Source organism: Cylas formicarius, unplaced genomic scaffold, assembly GCF_029955315.1.
Source record: "Cylas formicarius isolate icCylForm1 unplaced genomic scaffold, icCylForm1.1 PGA_scaffold_2__14_contigs__length_35257938, whole genome shotgun sequence".
NCBI lineage: Eukaryota > Metazoa > Arthropoda > Insecta > Coleoptera > Brentidae > Cylas > Cylas formicarius.
Genome location: NW_026844319.1, coordinates 34,344,771 through 34,370,615, shown reverse-complemented (window position 1 = coordinate 34,370,615; position 25,845 = coordinate 34,344,771). Strand labels below are relative to the sequence as shown.

At 36.2% G+C, this 25,845-nt stretch overlaps 3 protein-coding genes across 6 annotated transcripts in view; 2 read left to right on the top strand and 1 right to left on the bottom strand.

The window, feature by feature from the left end:
• LOC132698782 (ecdysone-induced protein 78C) overlaps positions 1-15,731 on the top strand; it is a 55,312-nt gene extending 39,581 nt beyond the window's left edge. Inside the window, exons 3-9 of the mRNA XM_060665041.1 lie at positions 6,986-7,110; positions 7,702-7,843; positions 7,905-8,125; positions 9,955-10,356; positions 11,602-11,781; positions 11,839-12,065; positions 12,771-15,731. Coding sequence (XP_060521024.1) covers positions 6,986-7,110; positions 7,702-7,843; positions 7,905-8,125; positions 9,955-10,356; positions 11,602-11,781; positions 11,839-12,030 — 1,262 coding nt within the window. The 3' untranslated portion in view covers positions 12,031-12,065; positions 12,771-15,731. The remainder of the gene's footprint in view (positions 1-6,985; positions 7,111-7,701; positions 7,844-7,904; positions 8,126-9,954; positions 10,357-11,601; positions 11,782-11,838; positions 12,066-12,770) is intronic.
• A 701-nt stretch (positions 15,732-16,432) lies between these two features.
• Positions 16,433-17,069, top strand: LOC132698434 (multifunctional methyltransferase subunit TRM112-like protein). The gene is made up of 2 exons (XM_060664483.1): positions 16,433-16,617; positions 16,673-17,069. Exons 1-2 carry the CDS (start codon positions 16,540-16,542, stop codon positions 16,967-16,969), a joined length of 375 nt encoding a protein of 124 aa, XP_060520466.1. The 5' UTR covers positions 16,433-16,539; the 3' UTR covers positions 16,970-17,069.
• Positions 17,070-17,218: 149 nt separating this feature from the next.
• Positions 17,219-25,621, bottom strand: LOC132698433 (uncharacterized). 4 transcript variants are annotated; one of them, XM_060664479.1, is made up of 10 exons: positions 25,440-25,621; positions 25,269-25,386; positions 25,083-25,175; positions 24,358-24,533; positions 23,423-23,632; positions 23,065-23,312; positions 18,344-18,509; positions 18,154-18,288; positions 17,984-18,088; positions 17,219-17,927 (listed from the first exon to the last, which is right to left on the bottom strand). In XM_060664479.1, exons 1-10 carry the CDS (start codon positions 25,505-25,507, stop codon positions 17,711-17,713), a joined length of 1,536 nt encoding a protein of 511 aa, XP_060520462.1. In that variant the 5' UTR covers positions 25,508-25,621; the 3' UTR covers positions 17,219-17,710. The 4 variants fall into 4 exon arrangements, with proteins under 4 accessions (XP_060520462.1, XP_060520465.1, XP_060520463.1 ...); XM_060664482.1 differs by lacking the exon at positions 23,423-23,632 and having other exon boundaries at positions 25,440-25,619; XM_060664480.1 differs by lacking the exon at positions 25,083-25,175 and having other exon boundaries at positions 25,440-25,619.
• Positions 25,622-25,845: the final 224 nt, after the last annotated feature.

Genomic DNA, 25,845 nt, shown 5'->3' with positions numbered 1-25,845 from the left:
ATACATATGTTTTAATAAATGTTAAATAATTGGATTCCAGTGACCTCGTAAATAATCGAATTTTCCGCTTTTTATCTGATTAAAACTCCCAGGGACGATTACTTCCACACAAGGTCGACAGATTGCCTCCATACTTTCCATTAATATTTATCGCTCGCCATTAGTCGAATGGATTCCTGGAATTGTTTAATGCGCTTATACAGTGTCCCCATAACTTATCAGCCGCAGAGCAACAGAGAAAAAAAAAAAAAAAAAAATATATATATATATATATATATATATATATATATATATATATATATATATATATATATATATATATATATATATATATATATATATATATATATATATATATATATATATATATATATATATATATATATATATATATATATATATATATATATATATATATATATATATATATATATATATATATATATATATATATATATATATATAATATAGTATTATATGCTTTAGTAATCATGTTGAATATCTATGCAAAAAAATTGGTAAGGAAATGGGGTTAGTCTGTGAATGACTCCCCGAGGCTCAAGCGAACATCAATAAATGTTTGGATATTTTTCATAGCAAAACAGAAAAGTTACAGACAGGAACGTCTGCGTGCAGCCGATTAAGAGTTTCCACCACGGCTTATATTTAATCCGTCCTCGTCTTTAGGTATTTTTCTTGACTTTCGTAGGCTCAGCTATTTGTTGCCGATTCACGAGAGTGATTTTGCTAATTATAGAGACGTTTGGTTCCTAATCTGTGAATTTAATCACCTACTAACAATTTTTACTGAATTTCTTTGAGGGGCTTGGTCAGGAGGTGTCTACACTGATTCATGTGCATCTGTCCTGTCTGGTCGTACTCAGTTGGTTCGTGTCAGGTTAAATTGATATTTTTTCGGGAGTCCCCCACTGGACCCATCCTTTTTAACTTGTTTTTAAATGATATTGTTAGCGTAGCTTCGGAGTCGCGGTGTCTTTTGTTTGCGGACGATTTGAAGATATTCATTAGAGTTGGGTCGCGCTAGGATGCTCTGCTGCTTCAGAGGGCCGTGTAACAAAAATATGTAAAAAAATGCTGTATTATTAGCTTCAGTCGTTCGTTGAGTATGGTTCACAACCGATATAGTATCGATGGAGTCGAGATCCAGGCCGTCACTAGCATTGTTTTCTTCGATTCTAAACTAAGTTTTGTGACATGTCTGGCGGACGTGGTAAACAGGTCTATGCGAGTCCAACTGACTCCACATTGCTTTGAACTCTGTTATATCTCTTTGCTTCCCTCTAGACCGCATGCATCTGTGATATGTTCTCCATATTATGCCTGCCATCAAAGCCCTTCAGAAAGTATTTTTAAGATCTTTGGCTTCGAAAGCGCATATCAATATCTATAATGTGTATCAAATCAACTACAGTATTATAACTGGGCCTTCAATATTGATACTCGTCAAACCAGAAGATTTCAGAGTGATTTAGTTTTCCTCTTTAAGATTCTGAATGATTGGAATTATTGTATATTATATATATTATAGAGTTTATTCCCTACTTCCCTTACTAGAATGCTGAAAGCTGAAAGATCCTGATGTGTTCAGTTTGAGTGAGTTATATTTTGTTCTGGTTTTTAGCTGTGACACGGCTATCTCTCCATTTGTGTTAAATGAATGTAAAAGTTTTGTAAATAAATAAATAAGTTACAATACCTTAGGTCAATAATTTATTATTTATATAAATGATATGCATCAGGTTTTAAAAAACTCCTTTATTTGCTGATGACACGCTTATTTCAGTCTCTGGAAACGATTGCAAAGAAATAGCTACCAAACTGAACACCGAAATGCAGTATTTCTACGAATGGCCGTGTCAAAATAAACTGAAATTAAATAGCTCCAAAACCAAGTGCACGGTTATCGGTTCTAAGGTTAACTGTCAAAAATTTTATAAGTCGGGGTATTTTGTGGATATACAGGGTAATAAAATTGAGTTTGTTTCCGAAATTAAATATTTGGGGGTGATCTTGGATCCACAATTATGTTTTAGTTATCATGTTGAATATCTATGCAAAAAAATTGGTAAGAAAATAGGGTTTTTAACCGTGTATCGCGGTTTTTGTCGCAGTGGACTAGGATATTAGTGTATGATGATGATTTTGCCTCATTTAAATAAGTTGCAGTTACAACAAAATAGGGTTATGAGAATCATCCTGAACTGCGATAGATATACTCCTATAAAGAGTACGTTAGATCAGCTAAATTGGCTAAATGTCGGGCAGTTCATTAGACGAGCAAGTTTAATGTTGGTTTATGGAATTGCGCACGATCACCAACCGGGCTATCTTAAATTATGGTTGGAAAAAAGGTCAAACTTTTATCAATATAATGTACGTTCCAATCAGCACTTCAATGTTTCTATGGTAAAAACAACAAATTTACGGAAAACTCTATTCTACGATGGTGTTTGTAATTTTAATGAACTGCCGGATAATATTAAGGGCGCGCCTCGCCCAAGAGTGTTCAAGAAGAGACTTACGGGGTATTTGCGAAGTTTATAGTTTTGTTTATGTAAATTTTACTTGCTTATGTAAATAGCCAAGTGCTAAATAAATAAATAAATAAATCAAAATATACCGATTCGTGCATCGAAAGTGGACGTTAAAATTACACAGGGTGTTAAGTATTTTATGCTGATTCAAGGTTTAAAATAATATAGAATTCGGAATCTTTATAGTTTTGAATTATTGCAATGTTCTTAAACTAAATTTCGCTTTCAGTATTTATTGAATCGATGAGTTTCTATGTCTTTTTTCTAAATGCGAGAAAGTAATGGCTAAATTATATATGGTAAAATTAAGATAAATTGCGTAATTTATTTTTTTAATATCTCGCATTGTCTCTAAAATAGGGTAATTTATTATAACAATAAATGGAATGATAATAGTACATGATTACAATTATTGAGACTGGTAGGTAGTGAGAATAATACGAAAATAGATAAAACATATTTAAAAAATCTGCAATTTACAATATTCCAAATGTTAGTCATGATGTTCCCAGCACTCAGATGAGCTGTAGTCATTGGAGTCCAGAAAAACAATGTTATCAGCTTTCCGCACTCTTTCGCACTATTCTGTCCGTCTCTCTCCTTTCTCCATTAAAAGTGATTTTCTGTTTTGAGTTTTTTCGTAACGCCTGGTATGAAATCATATTTTTTATTTCTGACATTAGTTTTCCTTTCTTGTATTTGTGTTCCTTTTTTTTTAAGTATAACCAATTCTTCAATTCTTCTGATGTCACTATTTTCCTTTCTCCCTGTATTTCTCTTTGGTGAGCTGATGGGGCTGCGTTTATGCCCAAATTGATATATTGTTGACTGTCCCACAAATTTTTCCAACTCCGAATATTATTTTTTGGTTTGGTTTCACTAATCCATTTCTTGGAAACAAATTTAAAAACTTTAGGAACAACTGACGCAAATTAACTATAATCCTAATTTTAAAACTAATTAACAGATAGGTCGACTACTTGCCCATTTACCTTCCACTCTCGGGATCCTTAACAATCATCATAGGCACAATACAACACCTATGGAATGCCAGTTCAATAATACTGTCATAACCGTCTCGTATTTATAAACAGAGCATAGTACCTACCTACCATAGTACCTAAATTTGTTGAACTATGTTAAAAAAAATTTCCCCCAATTTTAGATTGGTTGAATCGGACCGAAATGGATTGAGCGCTCTATAAATTTTCTAGACGTTTTTTACTGCTTTCCCCCGAATGCCATTGCTTGATGTTAATTTCCCGCCAAGTTTATAGTTCGCGACTCGAACGCAACCTGGCGCTGCCGAAACGAAAGTGAGATGCAAACATTTCGGCGTGGGCTTTGGCGGCGTCATTATTTGCAAATTTCTCGTATCCTAGACGGTCAGATGGGCGGTCCCGAATTAACATGGTTAGGAATGATACGACGCCATAATTAAATCGAAATTCAAGGTTGCGATTGACGCGGTGTCGTTGACACCTATGGACCGGGTCGTGGTTATTTCTCTACCATTCGTTCGGCTAGCCGCATAGATTTCTACTGCCGATCAAATTCCACGCGTCTCAAAACAACGTGAACAGAAAAGAACTCTACACAAATGTGAAATCTTTGTTTATGGATCTATTTGGATATTTTTTTTGTCGGATAGATCTCTCAAATAAATACTGTTTCTTATTACATCAACCTAAAGTCATGGCTAACTGGATGAACGATTATTTTGCACGTGTACCATGTCCAAAACTACAGCATTAATAAATCTTAGTATTCGAAAGGTATTAATAAGTAATTTCCCATGAAGTCTTGATTGATTGGGTTCTGTATGCAATATACCAATTATTTGGGATGCATTTTGGCAAATTTTTATCAAAATTAATAACCACAATCTGCCAGTTTCTTGGCTTTTCGCGGTAATGATATGATAGTCCGGTTTTTAAATATTAGCGACCACTACCCATCAAGTAAGTTTGGTGATACTTGGCTCGTAATCACTCAGATCACCAAAATTGATTGACACTCCAACTAGTTCCCGAACTCGTATTACTTTAAAAGTAGGCATACAAATTTGACATACAACGTTGCCGATATGTTTTCTTCCGTTCCGATTCGATTAGCTGTAATAATTATGCATCCAAGAGTACAAAATCTTATTCTAGATGAGCATGAACGAAGTTTCCACGTTCAGCAATAATTAAAATACACTCAAAAGCTACCTTAAATATTAACCGAAACTAATCACTTTCTGTTATCTATTTATAAATATTTTAAAAAATTGCCCAGCACTTTACTCATTTGTAATCCTGACGAACGATGTTGTGATGTAAAGGCCGACAATAATCTGTATGTATAATCTTAATGCTTTCCCACTTAACGTTAAAAAAAAAGTTATTTCATATCACAGGTCAAAATGGCCGCACATTAAATTCAAACATGTCTAAAGGTAAAGTCTGTTCATAGATATAAGAAAGTGACTAACTGATACGAATTAAGGAAAGACCCGGGCAAGCTGTAAAAATGAAATATGGCCGAACAGGTCCGTACTTTGCTTAGAATTTAATTATTTGGGTTTTTGTTAGGAAAGATACTAAATAATATTTATTTATTTATGTCTGTATTTATGTTTAAATCTAAAACAAAATTACAAATTATTTTTATTACCTACTTAAATTACTTAAAATTATTCACATAATATATCAGTATCACTATCGCTACATCGCCTGTTCGAATTATAATTTGCAATATGGATATACGATTGTTCTGCTTTTTCTATATGTTTAACAGAATTTGCCCAACTTCGTTTAGGGATGTTAAAAACTTCGGTTTCTATAAGTTTGAGGACCTTGGAGAAAAATGTTATGTTATGACGAATGGCAGATTTCAGTTGGCGCCAAACATGTTCAATGGGTTTAAATATACAGTGGTAAGGTGGAAGCCTTAAAACTGTATGTCCTAGATTTTTTGCATTACTATCAGACGTATTCTTTGTAGAACCTCAATTAATTGCTTTGTTGCTTTCGTGTCACATGAGGAAGGGCTTTTAGTCAACTGTCTACTGAACACACCATACCAAAAATGACTTAGATTTCCCTATGTTATCAGAAGTGTCTCTCTCGTCGCTCCCAATATATCCCTTCCCATTCAATCGTTAAAAATGACGGCTTAGTTATTGACAAAATGGAAATAGTTACTACATGGGATTTTTGTTTCTGGCATCAATAAATACGGTTCGATGGACTCGGCTCGCGGCCTAATTGGCGTTGCCTCTATATCTGCGAACATGCCGGTGGGTCTGCTACGCGGTACCGACCACACCCTCATTTGGAAATTCCGAGAATTTAAAATATGCATCGCTGATACTCCAGCGACTTCCGTCTTGTGATAGGTACTCAAACTTAGTTCAATGACATTATTACTAATCACATTATTAAGTTTGCCATTTACAAAAAGATGAAAAAATACAAAAGGAGGGAAGAAACACAATGAATTGTGTACAGAAATATTTCACATGTTAGTTGGTTATCAATCGTCTATAATTTTTATTTAAATTTCCTACTGGCGTCGCTTATTTTTTATGACTTCCGTGTGTTTAAATTATTGTCATTTTTCCCTTGGAATGCGTACGCAGAATAAATAGAATAAATGAATAGAATCAAGTAATATCTCCCGATTTTAAAGTAACACAGCAAAAATATTTATTTTTTATAAAGATGACGTTATTCTAAACAAATTAAAAAATCATGGTTTAGTTAAATAAGTCTCAGACAATGCTCTTCGATTCTTTAAAATACTCGATAGTTCCCAATCACATATGAACAAAACTAAAATATATCCTTGGATCAGTAATTTTGTAGCGGATTTCATGGGAGCATCAGCTTTGACAAAATCATTAACACCGAATCCTAACACCGACTGTCTCTTTCATCAAATAGTCCTTTTGTTGTGACTTTAAATTTTTTTAATAATTTGCCTAGTCAAACAAAATTCAAATACACTCTTAAAAACAAATTGCTGCCTCGATTATTACAATATTAAAGATTTTCTTTTTTGTGATACCTGTTCAATACGTAGTCGAAATTGCTGACGTTTCGCCAATCGTCCTGTTGGCTTCGTCAGAGCTTGACTGAAACGTCAGCAATTTCGACTCTAAAGTATATTTATCTTTGTATTCTGACACTTGTAACTCAAGTCTTATGGAAATAAAAAGCTATATAATCTTTCTTCAATTCCCAATAAGTCAAAAAAATGAGATAGGCAAATCTGACTTGGCATTTTTCAAAAAACTGTTCTTTTGAAAATTCTATAAAAATATACTAAAAGTAGTCCCGTTATGTACAGTGATAGCATGTCCTTATTTTAATGACATTTCTGAATGTCGGCAATCTGCAAACACGACTGTCCTCATTTTAATATTCAGTTTCGCTTCTTTCCAGAACAACATTACGTGGCAGCGGATTCCAATAGTTCGTCGACCACGAAAACCTTCGTCCCCTGCAAAGTCTGCGGCGATAAAGCGTCCGGATATCATTACGGGGTGACTTCCTGCGAGGGCTGCAAAGTACGTTTACTTTACGCACCAAATGGAAATTATTTTCTTTCATCGCGCACTTGCCTGTACACTCAACCACTAACAACGGTCAAGATTCAACAAAGTTCAACATTCTCTCAAAACATGATCGTACTTTCCTCATTTTACGGTAATATACGTGCCTAGAGATTAACTCAATTCTTTAGTCCGCCCAAGGACCGTCTTCGTCAAGACTTTAGATGCCAGTGTTGCATTTTCCTTCCATTCCAACATGAGAAATGGTAACGGTAGCCAAACTCCATTTAGCTCTACAGAAATATTGGTGCTTAAAATATGGCAGCTCTCATCTTCATCAAGGCTTTAGCCAATGTCTTATAATTCATCTTTTTCTTCATTTCTTTCAGCTTTTAGTATCCGAGCACTGACAGTAAAGCAATACTGACTTGAATCAACCAAATATCATCATCTATTTTTGTGTCCCAAGATGTAGTTTCTCGCAACAATAACTGTAGCAGCTTAATAATCTTTTAAAAAATAAATTGATTTTTGTCGAGCTCTTGTCAGACTTCTTTGTATAGTACCCCCCAGAAAACATAAAAAACCGAAAGACATTTGTTTCAGGGTTTTTTTAGGCGTAGCATCCAGAAGCAGATAGAGTACAGGTGCCTAAGGGACGGCAAATGCCTGGTAATCAGACTGAATAGGAATAGGTGTCAGTATTGCAGATTTAAAAAATGTCTGGCCGTAGGAATGTCTAGGGATTGTAAGTATACCACGCATCCAGTGAGACTTGTCGATTTCGACTTGGGTGCTTTCATTTCAAGCCGTCAGATACGGAAGGGTACCGAAACGATCCCGCGAACGCAACGCCGAAGACAATCCCTCGCCGAGGGTGTCGACCACCGCCCCCGACGTTGTGGCGGTAGTAACCCCGCCCACTCCGACCGAAACCTTGTCACCGTCGAGCGTGTCGAGCAATCCCGGTAGCATGGAGTCGGAAACCAAACAGATGGCTGTATACGATATTATTTTAGGGGTGTCGCAAGTAGGTTTCCTTCCTTTAGTTGAGTACGTCAAACTTACAGACCACGCTACCACCAGTGGCTATTTGGTGGTCAGTTATGTAGCCAAATTACAGCGGCTGGTTCTTTGAGTGATTTTAAGGCGAAATGTGCTTATAAAAATATAATTACATCAAACTTTGAAATAAAAATCGGGTTTTTCGAAACATCTTAGTTATCTATAAGCCAATTTTCTTAAAATTTGACAGACGTAAAGGGATCATTTTGTCCAATTTGATTAGATTAAACTTGATTAAATTTGATTAGATTAAATTTAGTCATTTAGTTTATATGTTCCATTTTGATGTTTTATCTCGAAAACAGAAAAACGCAAAACAAGAACAACAAACCCAAAAATGGAAATGATAAAAATCTACATTTTTATATGATTTTTTTTAATTTATCATCCTGTATTCTCAAAATAATGCAATTTCGACCATTTGAACCTTCTGTTTTAAAATATCTCAAAGAATCACTTTCAACTTGCTACCCTGCATACTATATAGTGTGTTTCAAAACAAATGCGTGATTCCTTCTTTAAATTACATAAGAAAAGCCATCAGAGCAAATCTTTCGAAATTAGACTAAATGCTTGGGGCAGATCCTTAGTAAGGTGGACAAAAACTATAGTAATATTTGACGGAGAATAGGGGAAAACAGCTTGTTCGCACTATATTTTGCGGACGACGACGTTGTTTCGGCAGGAGACACGAAAACTCAAGGAGTACGAATTAGCTGGTTTAACCATAAATATGGCCAAGTGTGAATACCTTGTTGTCGTAAAAGAAGAAATTAAAAACTTAAATGTAGAAAAAGAAACAGTAAAAGGAGTGGTGAAAGAGTGATGCTAACAAACATGGGAACAGTAATAATGAAATAACAGAAATAATAAATAAGGGACGAACACCAAATAATCTATGTTGGACTAAAATCTAACTAAGAGGCCTATCTATGAAGCAGTGTTACTTTATATGGATCAGAAGTTTGGAATATACGAGGGCGGCGCCAAAATTTCCCGTCCTGAATATGAAAGAAACAAAGTAGAGTAACAATTTTTTATTATTTTTCAATATAATCCCCCTTAACTATAATACACTTATTACATCTCGTTATTAACAACTCAATCCCTTTAAAAAAATATTCTTTTGGTTTGTCTGCAAAATGAGCTAAAACTGCTTTTTAACTCAATTTCACCGTGAAACCGCCGTCCACGTTAATACTTTTTCAAATATCTAAACAAATAATAGTCGCTGGGGGTCATTAAATTAAAAATTAAAATACTGTCAATAAAAAACTGTTTGACGCAAGACTTTTTTTTCGCAGCCTACTACGATATATATTTAAAAGGAGACAAGGAGACAGGGCGGGAAATTTTGGCGCTAACCTCGTATCTAACGTAAACAAGATGAAATTAACGGAGACGGATATTTTAAGGAGAAGCTGTAGGTCAGGCTTGGACAGGGTACGCATTTGTTTTGAAACACCGTGTGTAAACGCGAAATACAAGGGCTGCAACATTCTACAATGGAAAATCGATTAACCGAATGCTGAATGCCGAACCAGTTGCTTGTTATATTGTTGCTCGAATTTTCTACCCGCAACAACTATTCTAAACAATCTAGAATCTTTATTGGGTTTTAGATAACTGTCTATTTAATAATTTAAAAACAAATCACTTCTCAAATCGCAAGCCACCGATAAAAGGTTATTTAATATGATAGGTCAGAATTTTTACGCACTGTTTTGATTTTAACCCAATTTTACTTCTGTAAAAAACTCTTTTTCAATGTTGATTTTGGTGGTTCCATTGCAGGCGCATCACGCGAATTGCGGTTACACCGAGGAGAGGACGCGAAATTTGCAACGAAGGTCCTTGGTACCGCCACCCAGGTACAAAGCGGAAGACGACGAAGACGAGGACGGCGACGACGGGGAAGGTGTCGCGTCATCCACCGCGGAATCCCTGGAGAACGACCGGTGTTGGTTCTGGCAGCAGTTCGCCACGTGCATGACTCCCAGCGTCCAGAGGGTGGTGGAATTCGCGAAAAGGGTGCCCGGATTCGGTGGCCTTGGCCAGGACGACCAGCTGATCCTCATCAAGTTGGGGTTCTTCGAGCTGTGGCTCAGCCACGTGGCCAGGATGACGTCGTCGCAGTCTTTGACCTTCGACGACGGCACGGTGGTGACGCGGCAACAGCTCGAACTGATGTATGATGTGAGTCATCGTTCTTATGTGTACAATAGGACCAAAAATATAGTGCATTTATTGCTTTGCTGTTTTGAGCATTTTTAAGTTTTAACCCTAGAAGTACTGTATATTGTATATTAATATTAATAATTAATGAAATAGAACGTAATAAATTGTTACTTTGTACTAATTTTTTTATGTACATGTTTCAAGAATTGCTAGGCGCAAATGATTGAGAACATACTTATATCCCACTTGTGAGTCTAGGTAGATAAATTCCAAGGACGGTCCTGGAATAGTTACGGGTAAAGGTCTGCTAGGCAGCACTATATTTGTGGTCGAAGTATACTATCCATTCATGCCTAAAACAGGAACATCAGATTTTAATTGTTTTTAATGTTGACCTTAAGTTATTCGAAGAGGGCATCAACTTTGGTCACTCTTCCTTAAACCCCTGGAGATAATTGTTGTTATAGAGCGTTTAAATCGGTTCCCAACTAATTTTTAGGGGCAGTATTCTTATATAAGCAGTCCCAAATTTGTTGGTGTCTATTTAGAACTTGATTTTGGAAAAAAAATCGTCTATTTAGATTTTACCTGACATTTCGTTTCCGAGAATTAACCTCGTGTTTTTTTCAAATTTTGTTTTCTGTGGGTAAATAATTATAAATAATGAGGCCTTTGATTCTTTAATTTCATCTTAGCGATCTTTAATGACAATGAAACTCGTTTTATACAGGGTGATTTATTTTTAAGTGTACCTTACACACTGATTAGTTAGACGATTCCAAACTTAACAGGTCAATTTTTCTCTTGGACTTTAAATTTAGTCCGCAGTCATCCAGATCGATCTGTAAGTTTAATGAAATCTAAATACAGGGTCGGGCTGGGAACAAGGACCGGCTTTAAAAGGATCGATGTGGCTGACCGAGTATGCTCACCCAATTTTTTTATACTTAGCTTATAAAAAATCAATACAATACCCTGTTTATTGGTTATTATTGACTTATCAAGTCATACGGATAGGACTATCCATCAAAATCAATCACCAAACCACCGCCAAAAGCATTTAATTCAGGTAGTAACTTGTTTAACAAGAATTCAAGATGAGTTTTCCATCTAAAAATTTTTTTTTTTAAGTTTTTCGATTTTTGTGATTCAAATGATTCAAACTAATTAACTAACGAAATACAATACCAGTTTGGTTTGAGAGAGTCATTGTCTCTAAAAACGGCTACGCTTACCACCACTCAAAAGTTAATATTTACATAGAACGAATACATTGGGACGATCATCCACTTCGCAAACACTTTCAACGCCTTGTCCCTGAACGACACCGAAGTGGGTCTCTTCTCAGCAGTAGTACTGATGACTGCGGACAGACCGGGACTCACCGACGTCAAAACGATCGAGCATTACCAGGACAAGCTGGTCGAGGCATTGAAAGTACAAGTAAGAGGGAAAATACCGCGACATCTGAGTGCCGATCATTACGGTAGACCGTTTTAGGTGGGGAGGAATCACGCGGGCGAGACCCAACTGTTCTCCAACCTGCTGATCAAGTTGCCCGAGCTGAGAAGCTTGGGCAACAAGCACACCGCTCACCTCGACTGGTTTCGGGTGAACTGGCAAAAACTCGCCCTGCCACCCCTGTTCGCGGAAATTTTTGACATCCCGAAGTCAGAGGACGATCTGCAGTGACCGACTGGGCCATATATGCGTTCATATATCTGACGGTAAGAATCTGAGATATTAAAGTTTAATATATAAGTAACTACTAAGTTGTAGTCTGCCAAAGGCATACTGATTATGAATATTCTGGACGGTGGTGATCAAAATGCTACCTTCAATGCACATCTTCATCAATTATGATTAGGGTCACTTTGACTTGATTATATCCTCAATACATATGTTGTTGTTCGTTTGATCGATGCACTGTAGTAGTTACTAACAAGGATCCGTTACTTTTATTATAAAATGTCCGTTACTATCAGTTACCTTCCCCCAACTCTTGCGTGGACTCACTCATTTTCTTCATCTTTAAGAATTTTAATTTAAGGGATACATGTCCATACCATCACTGCTGGGTTCAAATGTCATCAACAATTTCGTCATGTTTTGATGTTGATATTATTCATCTCAGCAATTGCTTCCTAGAACGTTATGTCTTTGGAAATTCTGGAGAGTTTCTTCTGTATCGGTCTGCAGCTCAGATCGCCTTGGCACGGCATCATATTATATAGATGAAAAATTACGAATCCAGATGCTCACTTGCTTCGAATAGGAAATTATTTTTTGATTCGGTAGTTTACTAAAAAATTGTTAGTGCCATTACTGTTTTAACAAGAAGCTTCAGACGGACATTGCAAGAGCCGCAGCGTCAAGTAACGAAACTCATCCTAAAGTTATATTTTAAAAGTCCATTTTTTTTTTACATTCAGACGTATGACGCAGAGGGAGTAATAACACGCCATGACGTCAGCGAATTATCACCTTGCAGGTGGGCGAAGCGAACTCGCAGATTCGAATGTACGCCGAAACTTGCTCAACAGAAAAATTGCTCCAAGGCTGACGACGGCATTGGGGACGCGAGGCACCAAGCGGGGTTCAAAACCCCGTCAGGCAGCCGCGATATCAATCTGAGTAACGACAGGGTCTCTCAAGCTGTTTAGTCGCTACGTTTTTTAGGTTAAATGAATTTAGGGTATTATATTGTTGAACATATCAATGGCCCGCGGATGACCGTAAAAAAATGACCTTGAAAAACGGATCCGGGCACTTTAAAGCCGTCACGGACTATTTTCCCGAATTGCAGGAATCGATTGGCTCTGTTTTAAGAGTGCGACTAAATTTGGGGCGGAGATTTTCGGAATGCCGATCCCGTTCGTTGTTTTCCCCCTCCGGTGCTGAATTTGAATAATACATACCGGCGGTATTACCCCAAAAATGTAAAACAATAATAAATGTTTGACAATGGTAGAAAATTACTGACGTATGCTTACGTAGGGTGTTTTAAGTGACGTAACAATCATAACGCGATATTACTTCTAAGTGTCTCTCATTAGTTAGATTTATTATGAGTCCCCCGGGGGGGTGGTGGTACCGGCGATTTATGGAAAAGGAATTGAATTTTCGGAAATCGTGGTCTCTTTTTTTTAACACTAAAATACACGTTTTGTCTAACCAGTTTTCAATTCCAGTTTTCTTCGAATTTTACATTACACAAAGTTTTTTACATTAAGTGCTCTTTAAACTAAGAATTTTTTTTATTTTTTGAGATCTAATTTGGTATTATGTCCATCTTTTTCGTTTATCGTTTTTAAATATTATTTTTGATTCGCCAACCAAGTACTTTCCGCTGTTGTTCTACACAAAACGAACATTTGCCCCTCCATAAGCGCAGTTTTCCTTGATTTTATATGAAAAATGTCATAAGGAGCACTGAGAACTTAAAGCTAAAGTCGCATTATAACTATTCAGTGCAAATACAAAAAAAATAAATTCTTTTTATAAAATCACGCTTGTCATAAAAATTAATTTATACAAAAATATTAATAATCATTATTTTTTTAACTTTAATTAAATCTTATTAAACAAACGGAGTCTAAATAGAAGTTTTTAAATAACAATTTAAATACATTTAGCTTAATTATTTTTACATTTAACAAACAAGATATGAAGATTACTTTCATAATTTAGATTAGCGAAAAATTGCGTCAAAGTTGTACAGGAACAGTAGAATCTTCAATACACTTTTATTTAAAAGATTGTACTTCTAGTTTACAAACGGCATTATACAATAACTAAAACTAAATTTCTCTTTACTCGAAAACATTCTAAGAAAGTTTAAATGTTTCTCACAGGAATCGTGCTCCCCCCGTAGGGTATCTACTCTGCTGTTAATATCGTGTAGTACAAAATTTATAGAAATATAGTGCCGATAGACATAAACGCGGTTTGTACTTTTAATAATTTTTTATAGAGAAGGAGTGTTACAGGTAGGATATACATAATTTCTGGAACTACGGTTGCTCTCTTAGCAGCTGTTTCAATCCGCACTTTCCCTCGCTACTATCAACGGATAAGTGACGTTTTCACCTGTTGCCAAGTCTCCGTTATCGTGCTGGTTTTAATCGTCAACGGACTATGCGTGTTTTCGTTTTCCTTGACCTTGCTCTCTCTGGCATATTTTGTGGTCAAATAAAAAATCCCCGACATATTTAGATTGCCCATGCCGATCAGAATCTACATTTCAATAAATTCCAACGATCCGGCGACATTCTGAACTAACGGGTGGCTTGGTCCACATAAGTTTACAACCTTGCGATTTGAAAGCAACACATAAGTATTTTCAAAAATGTTCCTTTATGCGTTTTCAAACTTTGCATTGTATTTAGTTTTGGCTTATTTCCGCTATATTTTGGGCTATAAAGTGCAAAGGAAAAATTGCAATGTCCAGGAAGAAAGTAAGGTTAAGTAAAGCTATCGCGCAAGTGGGCACCCTTCATTTTAGCAGTTCAACTCAAGTAACTAACTCGTAAATTTCACTGAGTCTCGAACAAAAAAACCCTCGACTATGATCTTTATGGAACATATCTCGTATTGTATTATAACGCGTATTTTAATTTTACTGTACTTAACATGTGGTTCAGACTGAATTATTGTGTTACGGAGCAAGGGAGAAGCGGATGGGTAAGTTAACCCGAAGCCGTTTGTTCCGCATCCTATTAACTTATATATATTTTGTACAATAAGTTGCCACGAAAGCAAAGTGTAAAGACATATTTTAGGTAGGGATGATATTTTGAAAAAGAAGTGAAACGTACCTAATTTTAATAAATATTGAATTACGAGTTTACGCTATATTTTTATAGGTTTTAAGCTTTTTTATATAAACTTGAAAAGTATTATTTTTTTCCAGTTCCTTTCCGCTGACAAATCTCTCCTTTCCCTTCTAAAATAAGCAAATTTTCCAATACACTTTAGGACGAAACCGTTTTATTTGAAATAATTAACACGTATTGTTATTAACACGCTACGCATAAAATGGCAATATTTATGTGGTTTTTGACATTTTGTACATGTGCTCATACATAACAAATTGGACATTTTCGAATAATAATGGTAATATCTACTTATTGAAATGAATGTTGTTAAGCTCATTGTTATTGCTCTTTGTTTATATTCTATTTAAATTTTTAATTATTATGTATAAAAATAGGGGTCGTTTATGTTTATAAATAACAGAATAATAGTTAATCATCCTTAATATATATCATGAGACGTAAAATTTTATTTTTGAATACAATACTTTAGTGCCGCAGGTATTATTTTAAGGTAGATTATATTATTACGTTCATTTTTGTAATGCTATATTTATAATTTTTTTTCTGAACACTGGATTTTGTTATGTCATATTTTACTTAAATAAATTATTGTATATTACATAACAGCGTTATTTGTTTCCACAGATTGTAGCTATAGGCTTCCACCCTTACTGCAGATGCTTTCAACTGTTTGCAAAATATTCCATTTCCATACCGGGAACATGATTTTCTTTTATTTAATATAAAATAAAATTACGGCCAAAAAAGTGTAGCGAACAATTACTGATTAAATATAAAAAAAAAACAAAATTCAAATAATATATTTTTACAGTATGCGCTCGCGAATTAAAAGCATTTCTTATAAAATTAAAGGTCAATTAAAAATTTCAAAAGATCCATAAGTCGCGTTGCTTCCGGTTGTAAAGCTGTAAAGTGTGTTAGGTAGGTTTAATAATAAAATGTAAAGTATGGTAACCAACATTTGAATCACTAAGTTTGTTTTGGCATGAGGGTAACACAGTGATGCAAGTATAGTACGCAACACGTTTGCATACTATACTTTTTCTACGAGCACGCTAGTGTGTAAGACACGAGAGTAGAAAAATATCATTATTTAATATTTCTTCAGTGACATTTGAAACCAGTAAGCTTTTGCTTTAATGTTATTTTTTTAAACAATATCAACATAACAAACACTTGTAACTTGTAAAATCGCCAACACCGCTATTGTAATTACCAAATTTGCTCTATGCAGGTCTTCAGCATCATAGGTTAAAGTGATTGGTTGGTTTAGTTCAATTTTAAGGTTAAATCACAATTTTTGGACGCGTAAATTTTAAATAGTAGTAAATTATTGTGAAACTGAAATCCAAGCCTTCGGAAAATGAAACTCCTCACACACAATATGCTGACTTCGAAGTGTATAAAAGGGGTCAGCGTAGGATATCCCTTAGCGATTAAGGTGACGGAACGAAATCGTTGAGGTTAAGGTTTGTAATATGCCGTTTACGTTTCAGGCATCAGACGTGCGAATATGCGAAGTCGACTTCAATCCCGATTTCGTGTCACGGATAATTCCGAAAGTCGACTGGCCTGTTCTCTACAACGCGGCGGAGAGCATCGGCCAAGTGGAAGACTTGCCCAAAGAACTATCCGAGAACTACGAAAATGATCATAATTTCCTGAAAAAGGCGCATCGGGTTTTGTTGGAAGTGGACGTGATAGACGGCGAACTCGTTTGTCCCGAGAGCGGGAGAAAATTCCCCATTAGCAATGGCATTCCAAACATGCTCCTGAATGAGGACGAAATCTAAATTTGCCAAGTATTATTATTTATTATTTTGTTTTTGCGAGGCAGGCATGGAATAATGCGGAAACGTCAAACGCAAAGTCTAATATAATGAGTTTATTGAAGCACATAGATTTTACATCAACTTTTTGATCATTCGCACATTGGACGTTTGAACTACTACTTTTAAATAGCGGTAACTTATTCAAAGGGACTGCCCTTCAGTTGTATTTGGACGACTTGTTGCCAGTATTAAAGCCCACTTTTTTCCAGAACTGAATAACGGAGAATTTATTTCTATAAAAATATTTGCGGGTAAAAATATGCCACTCTTAAATTTCATGTACATGTCACAGATATATTAAACTTAGGCCTATTTGATAGACTAACGAAAACACCTACATAGACAAACCAACAAGAAAGTAGTAACTCACACATAATGATGTACATAATGTTTACAACATTTAACAAAACTTGTTGATACTAGGGAGGACTAAAAAGGAGTTAAATGTATTTAATGTTGATATAATTGGTGCAAGAACTGTGCTCTAACTGAGATTTTTATAATGTGCTCCCAATGCACAGACCTTATAATAAATAAAATTTGAAGTATCAATGAAAGTTTACAATTTGGGACAAGTTAACTTTTACGTTGCTTTATCAACTTTCTTATATTCCTCCCTAGTCAACCCATTGCACATGATACGGTTTCTAATCCAGATAACACAACAGGAAACTGTTATTACAACACAACGCAGACGGAATGTTACTTAACCCTAGACTCGCCTAGAACAACCGCCTTAAACTGAGCAAACATGCTACCCTTAGCCGAGCCACACGACGGCCCTTTGGCAAGCTCGGCGCCAGGTTCGCGAGGGACATACACTCTCGTCGACAATAAACTTTTATCGGGGCCTTTGGCTAAGCCGCAGGGTCCCTTGCGCAGGGCCCTGTTTGGTCCTTGCCACTGAACATAATTCTCCCTGTAATACACAACTCAATCCCTTATAAAATCATGAAATGAATAAATTCGCCTTACAACAGCAACTTTTCGTTCGGGCCGCAGGAAAAACCGGGATTGTGACCGAAGGTGTTGCGCAGATTTGTCGATTTAAAGTGGCCCCTGTCGCATTCATCCATTACTCTGCTCGTTAGCGTAAAAAAAGAGAACCATTAGTAGTCTAATTACTCTTGATGTCGCGCACTCACCGGCTAAACGAACTGGTCTCGTCTTTTTTGTCACTCTTCAGGATCGATTTTATCGACTGTCGACTTTGAGAGACGGGGATTTGGGCACGGTCGTCACTTGCAGATGGGTTGGGTTCGTCGGGTTCTTTTACGTCTCTAAAATGTACAAAACTAATTAGAATTATCCGTCGCGTCAAATTGTCACACGAACTGTTTTTTCACGCTGCTCTTCCGAGTATTCTCGACTTGGGTGTCCTCTTGTATCATAATCTGCAATATTTGATTGGCTCGGCTCTCGTCGTAATTCACGCTCTCCAATGCGATATTTATGAGGTGCTCCGCCACATCTTTGTATTTGTCCTGAAGCTTTTCCTTCACTAAAAATTCAAAAAAAATAAAATCTGACACTGAGTAATTTGCAGAATTCTAACGGTAAATTGCCTATGATTTTTTTTGTTGAAGAACATATTGTAGAAAGACTATCCATGAATGTGACAATTTATATTCAAAAGTATTATCGAATTGCATCACTATACAGGGTTTTTCACTTAAAACTCCGCACGCCAATAACTCCAAAACGAAAAGAAATATTACATTTATGTAAAAAGTAGTCAAAGTGTGGGGTCAAGTAGATATTTCCTAAAGTTTAAAAAATTCGACGCCTGCAAAGAGCTGGGCGTCGCGATGCGTCGAAAAATTATTCGATTGCAGAGACTTTGGAAATACGCGCATACAAAAGTACATATTATTTAAAAACTTTTTTGTTATTTACTCAAACTTATTTACTTTATACCGATTTAAAGTAAACATTTCTTGATTAATAAAAAATGTGATTAACGCTTATTTTTACAAGTATGCCATGAATGTTAGTTACTATGGCAACCATTGTTATCGCAGTTGTTTTAAGTGCAATTACAAACAATAGATTTCAACTATTTTAGTATGATTTTATTTATTATTTTTTATCGATTTAGTTCTGATAACATGATAAATACATGAAAAAACAGTAAAATACCTACAAGTTAATAACCAAAATTATTATTGCAATTAACTACATAATAAGACATTTCAAAAATTTTGTTCAAAACTATGTCCACCTGAACGAACTATCAAAAACTTTTAACAGATGAGCTTGGGTCGCTTGTAGGAGAGTCCTTCTTGTGATAGCGGCACACGCTGCACTAATTTTGTTAATGAGATCAGCCATATCTTCGATAGGTTCTTCATAGTTAACGTTTTTTAGGTAGCCCCAAAGAAAATAATCTGGTGGTGTAATGTCCGAGGACCTCGCCGGCCACCTTACCGGTCCATTAATACCAAACCCTCTATTGGGATATTCTCGGTTCAAATACCTCGTTACTATTTGGGCATTATGTGCAGGCGCTCCATCCTGCTGTAGCCACATATTCATTCTAGTGTCAAGAGGCACTTCTTCTAATAGTTCCGGAAGTGTAGTTTGAAGAAATCTTAAATAGCGATCTGCATTTAAAGTTCCTTCGTAAAAGTAAGGTCCAATAAGGAATCCATTTAATATGCCGCACCAAACATTGATACTAAAAATTCGTTGGTTACCTCTTTCTGTTATTTTGAAATCGACTTTCGTCGCTCCATAAAATTTTCGAGAGAAAATTTGCATCTTGGCTATACAAATCGGACAATGTTGCTAAGAAATACATTCTTCTAGCATAATCGCCTGGTTCTAGTTTATGAACTAGTTTACTTTTGTACGGGTGAAAAGAGTTTCTATGTAGAATTCTCCACGAAGAACTTATGGTAACACCGGTATTTTCTTTTATCTCTGATAGGGATATCTTGGGGTTATTATCAACCTGCTGAATTACAGCAGCAGTATTTTCATCATTTGTAGCCGTCCTGTTCCTATCTCTTTTAGGTTTTATGAAGCTGCCATATTCTCTTAAGTTTTTACATAAACTTGAAAAGGTTTTTGCATCGGGGACTCTTCTATGCGGATAACGCCGTGCGTAAACTCTTTTTGCTTCGCGACAATTGCATCTGCATTCTCCAAACACCAGTAACATGTCTACTTTTTCCTCTTTGCTAAATTGCACCATTTTCACATAATAATTCTTAGTTTTTTTTAAACCGAACAAATTTGGATATTTCTTATAACAACTTATGTTTGTAATTTCACTTAAAACAACTGCGATAACAATGGTTGCCATAGTAACTAACATTGTAGATATTTCTTAACTTAGTAACTAACATTCATGGCATACTTGTAAAAATAAGCGTTAATCACATTTTTTATTAATCAAGAAATGTTTACTTTAAATCGGTATAACTTAGAAACGGGTAAAGTAAATAAGTTTGAGTAAATAACAAAAAAGTTTTTAAATAATATGTACTTTTCTATGCGCGTATTTCCAAAGTCTCTGCAATCGAATAATTTTTCGACGCATCGCGACGCCCAGCTCTTTGCAGGCGTGCAATTTTTTAAACTTTAGGAAATATCTACTTGACCCCACACTTTGACTACTTTTTACATAAATTAAATATTTCTTTTCGTTTTGGACTTATTGGCGTGCGGAGTTTTAAGTGAAAAACCCTGTATATATATATATATATATATATATATATATATATATATATATATATATATATATATATATATATATATATATATATATATCCGGCACACACAAATATTCAGTTTTGCTATGAACGCGTCCGCGAACAGTTTTGTTTATACCAAAAAAATTGTGTGCAGTAGGTGCAATTACATCCAAAAATACAAATACCAGCACAGGCTTTCTGGGTTGCGCGCAAACAAATATTAAAACGCTGCGTAAAGTGCTGCGAACCAACGGTGCATATAATCCGCTGACATGAATACAAATACTAAAAAATGAGTATTTACACGCTTTATAAGCGGCGAAGATAGAACCGAACGTCTAGAAGCCATGCAACAACACGTTGCATGGTATATCGGCCACCAAGAAACCGGCAGAATGGGTATGGAACGTATCCAACTAACATTCGGCTTCAAAAACGCAAGAACACTAGGAGCAATCCAAAAACTACTAAACAACGCAAACGACCCAGAGGCGCGCATAAAATACTGCACGGACGAAAACGAAAGAGAAGGTGAGCTATACATATACGGCGAAGTACCCAAATTCGATCGCAAAGTCGATAAAACCATAATCGACGAAGCTTTACAATGCGAAACCTACCAAGGAGCAATGGACTTAATGGAACAGCACGACAAACTATTCTACCTACAAAACCAAAAAAAACTATGCCTGTACTTTACACAAAAATACGACTGCCTAGATCGTGGATTATACCCCGCCGAAGCGTTTAATCGTAAGTTGATGGATACTTCCAAAAAAGTGGTTGTACTTGTTGGTAGCACTGGCTTGGGCAAAACCCAATACGCCCTTGCCCATTTTAAACATCCCCTACACGTGAAAGACAAAGAAGACTGGCGCAGGTACAACAAAAGCGTAGACGGAATAATACTAGACGACTTAGACTTTCCAAACTGGAGCCCATTAACACTACTAAAACTACTAGATATGGAAACACCTATTACACAAACAAGCCGGAACACCACGAATCATATGCGTCAACCACCTAGACCTATTCTGGCCAAAAGGAATACATAGCGAAACCATCAAAGCATGCGAAAGAAGAATAAACATATTCCACCTCGAAGCACCATTATTCAACGAACGACCAAACACACCCGACAATCCGATTTCAACCCATCAACCACCTACCCCGGACAAAAGAACAACAAAAAAGAAATCCAAACCATGCAACCTTTGCAACACTCCAACAAATGAAGATTTCTGCTGGGCCTGCAAAGAACAACTCGCCATGGAACTCCGAACACTCGACATTGAAGGGGACGATGACGAACCCGAAGCCGGCGCGTCCACCAAAACCACGACACAGCCGAGCTCCGAGTGAAACTGTGTGTGCCTGTATTACGTCATACATCAATATATATATATATATATATATATATATATATATATATATATATATATATATATATATATATATATATATATATATATATATATAAGCTGTTTTGCGGGTCCTATGAGAATTCCCGCAATAAGAAATAATAATTATGAAAATGTAATTCCAAAATACACGAAGACGACAATTGACGGTTCCTAAAATCACTTCAGAATGTCACAAGAGGAACTTTTGAGGTAGTTAACATATTTGCTTATAATTGAGAATAAACCGAGTGACTAAAGTATATTGTTACTTTAGCCCGCAAGTTCGTACTACTATTGATTTTAAATTTTTTCACAAATAAAGACTTATTTAGTTAACAATCCCATGGGATGTTTACACTGGGTCATGTTTTAACTTTTTTTTATGGAGTTGAGGTTAGGTTAATCAAAATCTCGCGCCCCTCAACTTAAGTTCCATTCGCTGCATAGGCTAGGGCTCTATACATAGTGGCCATTGAATTCCAAAAAAGTTATTCAAAATTTGTAGACTTCCTTCTCGTTTTGGCTAGAAATAAACATTGAATTTTTTTTAACAATTGTAAAATTTATTCCGGCCGCCATTTGTTAAACTGTTTTATTTTCAACATCTCATGACGTCACTACGTTGCCGGCGCCTATGGCGGCGTGAAAATAAAAAACCTCGCTCACTTGATAATTATATTAACTCTTTCAACGCGATACACACATATATATATATACCTAGTTTCAGTATTACATCCTCTGTGTCTACCCCCACCACACATTTTATATTTTCCGCTAAATTTATTTTGGTTCGTTCACTTTTTCTATGGTTTATTTTGGTCAGTCTAATTTATCTTTGATTCATTTTGATTTTTTCATTTTTCTATATATTTCATTAGTCAACCCCGTCGCGGGGGGCAGCCATCCCTTGGGGTGGCGCATGCGCCCACGTGGGCCCTACTGCCTAAACACTTACTTTGTTGCTTCTCCTCGGATGTCTTCATCTTGGGCGCCGGAAGTTTATGAGTTTGATCCGGCTCGTTCGTTCCGGCCGGACTGTCGACTTTAACGTCCGGTTTGGGCGTAGCGGGTTTAAAATGATCTTTTTTACTGTAGCCCATCTCTTTGAGCGTTTCCGACGTTTTTTGAATATTACTGTCGTTGTTCTGCAAGACTTCCAGAATCACCGTTTCGTCCGCGTTGGGAAAGATCGACTTCATGTACCTGCAACTGTTCAAGGTCAGACAATGGACGCGGCGGGAATCGCGATGACAACACAAACTATGACGCGTGACACATAACCTATATGTACAACGAAAAAAAATTTCAAAGACCTTAGCTTCAACTTGGGAGACGAATGAGGTCTCGGGGAGTTCCTAAACCCCTCGCCGACCCTGGGGGACCCGGCAACACCCTTAAGAGCGGGGCTGCCGGACCTCCAGAAGTTTCTTTGCGGCGGTGGTGTGGAAAAAGGTCCTGGAGTTGTGATGGGGTATTTTTCGACTTGAAGCGCGCTTATCACCAAAGCCTCGCGGTTTAAGTACCTAAAATTGTTAGAAGAAAGAAGCGGTGGTGAGGGTGATTCTTAGTCAATGAAGTTAGGTGAATAACATAGGCTATTTGACAGTGAAGGTGATTAACATGAATTTCACTATGAAATTTTAAACCAGTTATCAAACAAACTTTAAGTTAAGTTTAATTCCGTCTCTTGTTCATATTTTTTGTCATTTTCGGTATTTCCTGTTAGTTTTGCACTTAAAATACTTAAGACGACGGCATTTTAATTAGAAAAGCAACGTCGAATTCTAACCTCAAACAAAATATATTTCAAGTTATAGCAAAAACTTTTTAAAAAGAAGAATGACGACATTTTTTGAATTGGCCAATATTGAATTCCACCCTCAAACAAAATATAGGGAAAGTTTTAACAAAAATTGTTTAAATCAAGAATGACGACATTTTTTGAATTGGCCAATATAAAAAGTGTACAAGTGTCCCAGTACCTTAACTCCTGACGTGCAGCAATTCGTAGTTATTTGTTGTCTTTTGACATCAACAGGGTAAGTCTTTTTTTCAGAGATACACTTTTCGTGGGCCTGATAAAACCTGTCAAATAGCCTGTGATTAATGTTAACGGTGAGACAAGTGAAGAAGCGTTCCCGCATAAGCATGACCACCCAAAGGTATGAAAGCATATCTAAGGCTGAAAGAGTTCATCAGGAGAAATAAATTTCACCTTGGCAACCTTGCTTATAATTTGCGTACTTACTTTTTTAGAAGCATTTTTATGTGGGTTTCCGAAACAGTTGGAAACATCGCGCTTATTTTGGCAACGGATTCCTCCGGATCCGATCCACAAAGGGAATTTGTAGTCGAGAAGGAACTATCTTGTACTCTGCCGCTACGTAACGTCAGTGGACTCTTTCGAGACCCCGACTTAATTTCCTAGAAATCGAGCCATATGTATTTTGACGGTTATCGGTAGATATTGGTTTGTAATAATGAGACAAATACAAAAAAAAGGAGCGGGAAACACCTGCCTTGAATGAATGAATCGAACTTGCTGACGTTTTGCCAATCGTCCTGTTGGCTTCTTCTGTTTAACATTTTTAGTTAAGCTCTGAAGAAATCAACAGAATGACTGGCGGCACATCAACAAGTTCTGCGGAAGTTTCTTTGAAAAATTAAGTTGGCCGACGTATCAAAACATTTGAAATTACGAAAGTTATGGTGTTTGCCCAAAATTGCTCAAAATAATCGTTTTTAATAAAAAAAAAAACACAGGATAACTCTTCTTTATAAAAGACTAAAGTTACCACTGTTGTTCTATCTTATGATATTAAATTGTTTAATTTGTCATGAACTGCTCATTCAGGACAAAGCACACAACTTACTTATAATAAACTCCCCTGATAACAATTCTAGCCACAAAATAATAGTAGCAGGTGCAGGTGTTGTCCCTTGGAAATAAAAGTAAAAGAGTGAGAACAATACCTGCAAAGGTATGCTCGAGTTCATTTGAAATGCGTGGATTGGGGGTGAATGGCTTGGATACACATAGTTTCTCTTCAACTCGGGTGATCCGTGCTATAGTGATTGTCAAAAGAAATAGTCCAAGGCAGCGTGCGTAAAAGTAGGGAAGATATGAAGAAGAACAAACACCACAGTGCATTAAGTCACCTGTAGGGGTATGTATTCTACTGGTGTGTTAGAGAAATGTTTCGGGGTACCGAGAGGCCTGTGGCGGGTCCTTGGGTCTTCCCAAGTTGTCGTTTTCGTGTAATGGTTAACATAATAACTGAAAAAAACAAAATTCAATAACAATTTTCAAAAAAAAAAAAGTTAACTCACTATTTTCCGGACCTTTCGTCCAGTTTACAGTCCCATCCCGAAGGTAAATTGTTTTGCAACTCGGTCATCTTGTTAACTTAATTGACTATATTCAATTAACAAATTTTAGAGGTATTTATTGATTTGTTTGCAAACACAACCGCGTATGTGCAACATAAAGCAATTAAAAGGGAATACCGGACATAACCTGGTTATTTCCGGTTCCTTTATAAGCACGGTTGCGTTATTTGGTTTTGTTTATTTCTGTTTTTTTTTTTCAAAATGCAAAAACGAAAACTTTTATTTGAGTTGAATTACATAACAACTCTGAATTGTAAATTATTTAAGAATAACCTTCCCATTTGTGATTAATATTAATTTTGTGCTATAATAAATAAGTTAACTTTACAATAGTGTAGGGTAGGTG

Bases quoted from the DNA above. Each gene is read 5' to 3' on its own strand.
- LOC132698434 (XM_060664483.1), top strand. From the start codon at position 16,540: ATGAAACTCCTCACACACAATATGCTGACTTCGAAGTGTATAAAAGGG. The intron at 16,618-16,672 runs GTGACGGAACGA...TTTACGTTTCAG, and splicing joins GATATCCCTTAGCGATTAAG to GCATCAGACGTGCGAATATG.
- LOC132698433 (XM_060664479.1), bottom strand. From the start codon at position 25,507: ATGACCGAGTTGCAAAACAATTTACCTTCGGGATGGGACTGTAAACTG. The intron at 25,176-25,268 runs GTGACTTAATGC...CAATCACTATAG, and splicing joins TAGAATACATACCCCTACAG to CACGGATCACCCGAGTTGAA. The intron at 24,534-25,082 runs GTATTGTTCTCA...CTCGATTTCTAG, and splicing joins ACTCGAGCATACCTTTGCAG to GAAATTAAGTCGGGGTCTCG.